This window comes from Eurypyga helias, unplaced genomic scaffold, assembly GCF_000690775.1.
Source record: "Eurypyga helias isolate BGI_N326 unplaced genomic scaffold, ASM69077v1 scaffold2855, whole genome shotgun sequence".
Taxonomy (NCBI): domain Eukaryota; kingdom Metazoa; phylum Chordata; class Aves; order Eurypygiformes; family Eurypygidae; genus Eurypyga; species Eurypyga helias.
In genome coordinates, this window is record NW_010251942.1 from 11,191 (window position 1) to 21,571 (window position 10,381).

Genomic DNA, 10,381 nt, shown 5'->3' on the forward strand with positions numbered 1-10,381 from the left:
TCTGGTCTGTGCCGTGCTGTTGGGGGCCCCAGAGCTGGATGCAGAACTGCAGGTAGGGTTGCACCAGAGCAGAGACCTGCTGGCCATGCTGCTCTGGATCCAGCCCAGGATATGGTTGGCTTTCTGGGCTGCCAGCGCACACGGCGTGCCTTTTTTTTTTTTTTTAAGATGTACAACCAGCTGCTGTAAGAATAAGAATACTTGTCTAATTCAGCTCTACCTCAAAGTACAATGCTCAGTGGCAGTTTCTAGATCCAAAGCTATACAAATGTATTGTAACCAATCTTGGACACAGGCCTAGGCAAACAAATTCTTGTACAGTATCCCAGGAATTTAAACTCTGTGCCTCTCACTGCATCTCTCAAGTGTCACATATTAGGATTATTAACAAAAGAAACAGGTGATCACACCAGCATAAATTGTACCTGAAGTGCACCGGGATTAAGCCAGTTTTAACATAAACTGGTATCAACTCTGAAAAACTCATCAACACAGCTGCCAAACTCCCATGGAGACAAGAACTGGCCAAACCTCTGTACAATCCAGGCAGCCACTAAACCTATTTTCGTATAGGAACTTCTACTTGGAGTAAAAAAGACACAACTAGCAGCTGATTCTCTACCTCGGTCGTTCTTCAGAGTACAACAGCCTTAGAGAAAGATTAGGTACCACACTGCAGCTCAAGGAAAGGTTCAGACCACATTCACACTATGCACACGCGCACTGAAAATACGTGAAGTTCTTTTCACGTTATGACATCCATATTATTTAGTCTCTGCCCTCATCTAATATGAATTACAAGAGCTCCACATGCATTCGTCTCAGAAGCCTAACAGACATTCAGAAAAAAAAAATGGATGGAAAAAGGGTCATGAATTCATGTAATGACTCCAGGTATTGAAGAACTGCAACTAACAAGCAATATGCAGTACTAATCCATAAGCACATTTAATATTGCAGGCAATCCCAAACAGACAATTCTTAGAAATTTTTCAAATGAAAGATCCCTGGAAAAGTGAGATTTATAAAAGGAAACAGGTAAGGTCACTGTGAACTCCAGAGCAGCTGCAATGAAAGGTTTCCAAGCACCAAGAGGGCTGGCCAGTGAGGCAAGCTAGAACGAAATGCAAGTCCCACTGGGGGCAGTTTCTGCCTGCACTCTTTGGGAATTCATGTAAGGGTGAGAATATCAATAGAAGGTCCCTTCCTACATACATACGTCCCGGTGAGCTATACATACACTGTAAGCTAAGCAACACTGAAGCACAGGCTTTGGCACTGTCCGGGGATAGTTCAGGCTATTAGGACTGTAAAAACATCTTCTGAGATTTTTAACCCCTGCCAACCAGCATACTCCCAAACTGTAGCTACAAACAGGGATTAATCAAGTCTGGGCACATTCCCATCAGGGAGCCGGGATACCATCATCCTCTTCTGAAGAGTGAGTAGTTAGGTTGTAGGAATGTGAGCCATGCTATGGCAGCTGGTTTGTGAGACTAAAAACAGTTTATACTCATAAATACAGCTACCTGTAGGTGTAGTCTGTAACTATAAAAACCAGGGACTGAGAAAGCCTGAGTAGGTCACCAAGATAAAATTGGATCATGTAGAAAGGATCAGATCAAGTTCAGTAATTAAATCCCTTTGATTATTAACAACATCATGAAATGAGGATAAACAATTCTTTAATGATGAAAACACAAAAACATACATTATGAGATAAAGACTATGATTCAGTCTTCCTAAATGACTTAAATAACCCAATTCCTGCATAAACAGTTTGGAAAAGCCACTTTTGCCACAATAAAAAGCAGGAATTTTTCTGACAACACTGTTGCCTCAGACACACTGGAATAAGAGTCACACCCCTCTCTCACTTGCAGAGAATTCCAGGTAGAGGACCAGACGGGCAGAAAAATGTCTTGCTTAAAGGTATCAGTGAGCAAACAAGATAAGTGGTTCTATTTAGACCTCCAAAATGCCTCATAGTTGACTCTGGAAAGGAAAAGGGGCTTTCCAGACGTCCAGTTTGGTCAGATACCCATCCCTTTCTCCAATAACCATGAGTCTTCTCCAACACAGAAGCAGCCCAAGGCACTCTAATGGTGTATAACCAGGACCATGGCTTATCGCTGAGTTTCCAAGACCTGGCATGGAGGTCAGAGATTTGACTCTTCCTGGGACAGCATTTTCTGCTCCTTCTGAGCTCAGAGGTTTTATTCCCAAGTGCAATACATTTACCGGTAGTGTGATCCCTCACAGACAACAACTCTTAGCTAGGGAGTCTGAGGCAGGAAAGTTACTGTAACATGAGGAGTAGAAATTGAACCTTCCTTTGGGACAAGTCACATCCACTCAAAACACTGTTTTCCCAAGATCAGGTTTTTTTTTTTTTTTTTTACCCAGTAAACCAAAGATTTAGTAAACAAGAAACAAAAAGAATAAGGGCAAGACACCACTATATCACTGACAGTAAAACAAGCAAACAAAAACCACAACAAAAAACACTATAAAATTTTTCTCCTTAAAGGCGCAGAGAGGAGAACCTGGCTTCAAAATATCTGAGTTAAAGATTTAGTTGGAGAGAGGGAGTATGAGGCAAGAAAAGAAGAGAGATCCATCTAAGCAAACTGGGCAATACAAATAGAGCATTAAGGTGCATAACACACCCATACTTCAAAATCCCCCTGTGATAGTGAAGGGCCCTGCTGTAGCATCTTATATGGCTGCTGGCTCCAGAATCATAATAAAGGCCTGCTTAATTAATAAAAGATCGTTAGCTGGTTGTTATCAACCATATTAGTGAAAAAGATCCAACCTAACTAATCCAGTGACATTGTTATCACATTCATTGCAGCAAATCACAGAGTCACAGAATGGTTTGGGTTGGAAGGGACCTTAAAGATCATCCAGTTCCAACTCCCCTGCCATGGGCAGGGACACCTTCCACTACACCAGGTTGCTCCAAGCCCCGTATTGTAGTTTATTAGATTAAATATTGTAGGTGAAGAGAGAGAAATGCTGTGTTAGCAGCCCTGTTTAAGGGCAAAGCCTTAGAAACTGAAGCCAAAAAGCCACACCCAAATTAAACCCAGTCATGCCAGACAACACAAGGGTTATACTCAAGGCAGATGTTGTAGATCGCATCCTAGGTATTTAAAAATAACCACGTGCCAACAGGGTTCTTGTCTCCTCAAAAGGAAACCCAGAGTATCTACTCTCTATGGACTGTTTCATGCGATCACCAGCTTGGATAGTAGTGTATTACCTTCTTCCTCTCTTTCTCCAGGGCTCTCCACTGCTCATAGCACTCCTCCAGTCGGATGTGAAGCTCGTTAGCAGGTCCGCTGCGATTTCTGGGAGGTCTGTACTTGGTAAATGGTGTTGGAAAGGCAAAATACGGTGCAGCTATTTCTCCGCAAAACAGATCGTTGATGAAGGGATTCAGGTGGTTAAAGTCATCATAACGAAAAAGGTCAACAAGTTCTGAGAATGGAAACGGTGGCGGCGGAAAACTGAAATGATTTGTTGATGAAAACAGGTGGTGATTAAATGGAGGAAAGCTGGGATTTTGCTTAAAATCAGACATTAATGGGAAAGAAGGAAGAAAAGAAGGATTAATGAAGTCTGACATGCTACCACCATTCTGTTCACGCTTTTTTCGGAACATATCGAACTGCTGACGGTTTGGGGTCGTGTATCCAAAATGAGGAATCCAATTCCTCCTGCCCCTCCTATCATCTTTATTACTATTTTCTTGGGTCTGCTTTTTGGGAAATCTGTGGTATTTTTCAGGATCTTCACTGACAGCATTCTGTTGCATTGCCCAGTCAGATGAAAAATTAATGGGGAATTTATGGTGTCGCCCCTCCTTATTGGTCAATGAATCGTGCTGCAGTCGTCCAATGGGTTTAATGTGCTTCTGATTTTCTGAGATGAAGTTAGGAACTCGCCAATGATTGGAAACACCGTTTGGTATTTGTAGCCTTCCATCTTTCCTTGAAGAGAGAACAGGTAAGATCTGTGAGTAGTAAGAGGACTGTGTTATAGACTGATGGGTGGGAGAACCGCTGGACATGGCTGAAACCCCTGAAGATGACCGTGGGCTTGTTACCACTTGTTTTCCATACGGGATACCCGATGTGGCTGCCGGACTTGGCGTTTTCCCATCCAGCCACGTATGTCCATGGTACGATGGGTAACTCCTGTTATCCATAACATTTTTTACGGATAAATCATATTCAGAAACTTTCTGAGAGCATTCTTTAGGACAGATATGGATCTGACACTCGTTATTATTGAAAGCATCCCCCAAAATAAAGCTCTGATGACCATTTGGCACATGGGTTTCCTGTGGTTTTCTGTTTGTCCTTCCAGAAAAATTATTTTCTTTAAGGGGTTGATTGAAAAAATATAGCGATGGATGAACAGGCGACTGCAACCTATGAGCAGCTGTGAAGTTTTCGTATCTTTTAGAAAATGAGTGGTTGTCCTGGGACGCTTTATCCCAAGAGTCATCAACAGGCTGATTGGAAAGATCAGGGGAATACTTAGCTTGTTCTTGAGCATCATTTTTCGTAACTTTGCCTCTTACTCTCTCCATTTTCCAGTACTCTTTCTGAATGCTTGTGCCTTCTCTCATTCTGTTCTGAGAAGAAAAACTGCTGAAGCTGGAACTGATTTTTTCACAGTCTCCATTTAACATAACGTGGTTGTAACTGCACAAATGCTGATTATAGTCCACATTTTGATATGAAAACCCTTGTTGATGAATTCTATTATTATTCTGCAAGGAGGAATTTTCAGGGTAACCGTTCTTCAGAATATGCTCAGGCTGAGTGCAAGGGCCAGATGGAGAAAGCCAAGACTCCAGGAGATGAAGATCTTCCAAACCTCTATGCAACATCTCCACATCATGAGACTTGTGCAAGTGTTCCTGATAGTAGTTGTGTGTGCCCATCAGGTTTGAAAAATCCTTACTTTCAACAGAGTGCTTAGATGAGAGGCCTGAAAAGTCACCATTGCTTCCCAGGTCAGGTGCCCATATAGGGGGAAACAATCTTGAAAGAGAATTCCTGTAACAAACAAACCTCCTGTAGTGACTTAACACATTTCTTGCATTAAAACAGTTCACATCTCACTGTTATGCCCTCCTGCCCCTCCATGCTTCCCCTGTCACTTTCTGGGCTAACCACACCACAGGCCTCCTCCAGAATATAAGTTGGAAGGAAACATTCTCGCTGCAGGTGAGTAAATGCTACGTGAAATCAGACTACCAACGCTGCTCTCTAATATTTAGAATATGTATATTTAGAACTACAGAGTTTATTTGGATTTATTAAATATTGTAGATTTTACTCTATTCAAACAATGCCTTACCTGTTAAAATTCTTTTTTACTGGCAACTGAAGTAGAGACACACATCTACATGACCAACCGATTACAAACTGGTTTATAAGACCTTTGCTACTCAACTGCGTGAAGTGTTTCAAAACGTGTATCATATCTATGTGACAAAAGGATGTGAAAAACAACATGCAACACACAAGAACTTTCAGAACAAGCTTACCAATCTGTAACTGGTTCTGGCTTGCTTGGCTCCTCTAAAATGCTTGACACTAGCCCAAACATATCAGGCCCATTGCCAGAATAGGAAAGGTTTATTGGTGTCCTGAAAAAAAAAGAAGAAAATAGCCTAAATAAGTCTTTTTCTTCTAAACGGAACAGCAAAAGGAAAAGTAAAGCATTAAGCCTTTCATTGATTTTAGCAGCATCTGCCAAGTTTTCTGAATTTAGTGTCCTCAGCACTCACACAAAGAAATCTCTTCCTGCATTCATGAATTCTGTAGCCTAAATGAAGTAGAACTATTTTCCTAACTTCTTGCTTCACCAGAGAATTCTCAAGCTGTTATGTGAAGAGACAGGAACAGCAAAAGATTTTTCTCTTTTCAATCAAAAGAACTATTTTTTACACATATACTCACATCTTGACTGTCTCCTTTAGAGGATAAATGTGATCAATCTTCACAATCTTGAGGATTCGAATTTATCTACTTACATAATACAAGAACTATTAGTCTCAAAAAAAAAAAAATTAACTCAAACCATTTTTTAACCCCGTTTTGGAAAGGAGTTGGTCACAACTTCATTAAATATTCCTGACAAATACCAGAGGCGTTCAACCATCACTACTCTCATACAGTCCCAACTTCTATCTTTTACTGCAGGTGCAAAATGCAATCTTTACAGAGCTGTCTGTAATGACACCTAAGTCTTACTCAGAAGTTAACTAAAACAAAACACTGTGAAGGTCTCCTTCCCTCTAACATGCATTGTTTTGCTTCGATAAATTCCACTTATCATCCCATATAAGTTCAGCTGATTGGTGTCGGTGTCCCTCAAGATCTCTTAGTCTTCCCTGGTGTCATCCAAACAACTACATCATCTGCTAACGCTGCCACATAATCACTCATGCTGACAGTGCAGATTAACACAGACTGTAAAACCTAGGCTAAACTACTGAGACTGTCATTTTGCTAATCTCCTGCTGCCGTGAAAATTAGCCACTTATGCCTTACCAGCCTTTAGTACCTCAGGACATTTTGACTTCTATCTTTTTCTGTGATTTAACTGATGACCATTCAGTTTCCACTGTAAGGAATCTGGTCTACATGATTTTGTTGAGGATACACGTAAGTGCAAGGATTCTTGAAAGGGTTTTATGAATGTACAATCATAACTGGAATTTGATAACCAGATTTCTTTAGTGTCTTTGACAGACGGCAAACTTTTTTTTAAGGAGGCCTATTTACTTCCAATTTCTGTAACCAAATGAAATCATAGATGAAAGCTTGTCTAGACAATGATGTTCAGCAAGGGAGAGAACAATTTACAGTGTGGCGTGGGAATTAAAAATAAAATTACTGGCCATTGTAGCACTGCAGACAAGGCAGCAGGAAGCTGGGTGGACTACAAAAAGAAAAAAATGCTAGACAACGACAAGCATAGACAGTAGCAAGTCTAAAAATGATTAAACAAATCTTACAGACTAGATGGAAGGGAGGTGAAAAGTTCAGCTGTTCCTCTGGTAGGCACACCAGAAGCAGTACAATGCAATTCAGGTCAGGAGAACCTGAATCCTTGACAAATTCTATTTGTTAATGCAGTCACGTGTTCAAATGAGGGACCAGAAACCACTGCTTCCCACCCCTTGTATCTCAAGCCAGTACTGTTCGCCACCAGCAATCTGAAAATCCTTGGTAACGCTATATGTCAGAAAGCTTCTTGTATAATAAAATCCTGATCCACCCTGGAAGGAAGATACTTCCCATGAAACACACTGACACGTATGGAAAAGTCAACTCCATTCTTGTCTCTTGGTCTGCAAATAAAATACCCTCTATCAAAACCAGGACAACCAAAGTTAAGAACCAAAATCCCAGTGTGACAGACATTCCATTTGCTCAGCTCCACAGTCAGCAGCTGTCATCCTTTTGAGTTTGGTACCAGAAAACACTTGCTGCAAATTCCTTTGATTCTGCAGCATCAAAGAATCAAATCTTTACCTTCCAGTGCCATAAGACAAATCACTGCCTACCAAGGCAGAGCAGCATGGAAAGAATCCATGAAAATAACCAGCATGGAGGCAAAACCCTACCAAATTGCTTGCAACTATACCAAACAGAACAGGAAGATCCAGCCTGACACCAAGCTCGTGGCAGTGAGTAAGCCTGTCCTGCAGAGGAAAAACAAGAAATAGGAACAAGAACCAAGACCTACAGCTCCTCACAAAACTAGAATAGTTTTGCAATAACCTAAAGGCTGCTTTTAAGAAGAGACTCTATATTTTAGTTAGTGGATTGCCACTCAGAGCATAAACTTAGCACTTACACCTAATACTAACGCTCTACAATCTTTTCTTGAAAACCAATATATTTAAAACAAATGTCACTGTGACACTTCCCAGGGAAGACTAGCAAAAAAAAAAAAATCATACTATTTAGCTTCTTTGCAATGCATGTATTTTCCTTACCTTTCAGCATCTTGTGAACCCGTGAACCACCATTTCTCCCCACTTCAAACCTCTCTCTTATTAGGCAAGTGATAACAAAATGCAATGAGACTGAGACTAGAAATGCAGCATCGTCATCAGTGGCCAAAGCTGCTGGGTCAGTCCATACCAACCAACCCCTAAAGGCAGCATTATACTGCCAGCACTTGGCATTAAGATGGAAAGAAGGGAGTGGAAAGCCTAAGGTGAAATTGCTGTTTATGCGTTTCTAAGGCTGAAACAGAAATGTTGCCATTTCAGTTGCTGTAGACAAGCTGTAAAATTACCACTATGAAGGAAAGAACCAATTTTTCAGGGTAACCCGTATTTTCTAGGCTGTGAAATAATCATTCCCAGTTCCTCGCAATCCTCGAAATCCTTCATGATTTCACAGAAACCATTCCTCTGCAGGGCTGACTTATCAAAAACAAAGAGTGGTTGTATTTACCCTCCACTGACATGGAGGCTTTCAAATCCCTGTCCAGCCTCGCTGCCCACCTCTGCACCTTTAATAACTTCACTGCATTATTAAGAGTGGATGATCAGAGGTACCTGCAATAGTCACGACTTGGGCAGAGTGGATTCCTCCAGGGGAATAAAAACATTTCATGAATCATAGAACCACAGAATGTTTTGGGTTGGAAGGGACCTGAAAGATCCCCCAGTTCCAACCCTCCTGCCATGGGCAGGGACACCTTCCACTAGACCAGGTTGCTCCAAGCCTCATCCAGCCTGGCCTTGAACACTTCCAGGGATGGGGCATCCACAGCTTCTCTGGGCAACCTGTTCTAGTGCCTCACCACCCTCTCCATGAAGAATTTCTTCCTGATATCTAATCTAAACCTCCCCACTTTCAGTTTAAACCCATTACCCCTTGTCCTGTCACTACAGGCCCTTGTAAAAAGTCCCCCCCAGCTTCCTTGTAGCCCCCTTCAGGTACTGGAAGGTGCTATAAGGTCTCCCCAGAGCCTTCTCTTCTCCAGGCTGAACAAGCACAACTCTCTCAGCCTGTCCTCATAGCAGAGGGGCTCCAGTAATGAATTAACAAAAACCCTTTGCATTCACTCAGCATCAAAAACTGAAATAATCATTTTTTTAACATAAAGCAGAACTTGGTTGCATTATATCAAAGGCACAGTAAGACAGTAGGACAGTGTATTTTTGAGAGTAGCTGTAGGCATACTTATGCCTTCAGCAGCAGAGGTGTACCACTTACATTCGACCTGTGTCTAACACCCTGCACTGTGCATTTTCCAGGAAATACTCTACAGTATCAAGCAGGACCATTATGAGCTATGGTACTGAGAAATGGGAGGCACAGGAGAGTGGGTTTTTACCTTAAGGAGTTTCCAATTACGTTTCCCATTTCTTTCCCCAAAAGTAGAATTCTTTCTAAAATTTAAAATGTTGTTATGCATCAACAGACACATCTATACACACACAGACCCTCTATCTCTTTTCACAACCTCTATAATAACTATTATGCAGCAGCGATTTACTGAGTTTTTGGTTATCCCATAAACTCTTCTTAAAAAGATCCGGAATCCCATTTATTCTGCTCCAGAACCATCTCAGTGTACCAGAACACCACCATAAGCTTATACCAGGAATGCTCATACCGTTTCTTTGTGCAGTCTTGAAAGGAAGTTTTTGAGTTGATATCCTCTCCACACGCTGACCAGTCACTACACAGACGGGAAGATTCCAGCGGAGGGGGTGTACTCGTAATTGCTCCCAATAAGGGGGAAAACAACTGCGTGTCCATTTTTTGTTTCTTGCTATTTACCTATGTTGAAAAGAGAAGGAAACATTTTTTAACATTAAATGTTTACGTAAATGAGCAGTAAAGGCAACAAAGTAAACCCTTCCTTTTATATCTTGAGCTAAATAATTTTACAGGAAAATGAAACATAGCTATGACAAAAGGATACAGACTAACACTTGTTCCCTCCCCTGCCTTAAAGTAGTTCCAACCTGAAAATTGTATGCATCTTCTAAAAATAAGTAAGTAAATATTAAAAAATTGCCCACTATACAATAATAGGAATTCTCTACAGATTTCATGTTGTGGTTGTTTGCGTGTCAAGTTCACAAGCTCAGAATCTTCTAGCCTGTATGACTGGGAATGAATGTGTCACAGGCACACACATCCCTTCTGAGAAAACAAAGGGAAGAGCAATTATTCCTGAAAAACATCCCTGAAAACACAAATCATTCCAAAGAGCCCACACTAAGCAGGGAAAGCCCTGAAAACACAAATCATTCCAACAAAGAGCCCACACTAAGCAGGGAAAGATATTTGTAAACTTCACAGAGCAAAAGATAGGTAAG

At 41.2% G+C, this 10,381-nt stretch overlaps 1 protein-coding gene across 1 annotated transcript in view; it reads right to left on the minus strand.

Annotated features, from left to right (window-relative positions):
• LOC104510042 (uncharacterized protein C17orf104-like) overlaps positions 1–9,815 on the minus strand; it is a 14,156-nt gene extending 4,341 nt beyond the window's left edge. The window contains exons 1-3 of the mRNA XM_010152173.1: positions 9,670–9,815; positions 5,570–5,671; positions 3,269–5,075 (exon numbers count right to left, since the gene is read on the minus strand). Coding sequence (XP_010150475.1) covers positions 3,269–5,075; positions 5,570–5,671; positions 9,670–9,815 — 2,055 coding nt within the window. The remainder of the gene's footprint in view (positions 1–3,268; positions 5,076–5,569; positions 5,672–9,669) is intronic.
• Between the last annotated feature and the right edge of the window lie 566 nt (positions 9,816–10,381).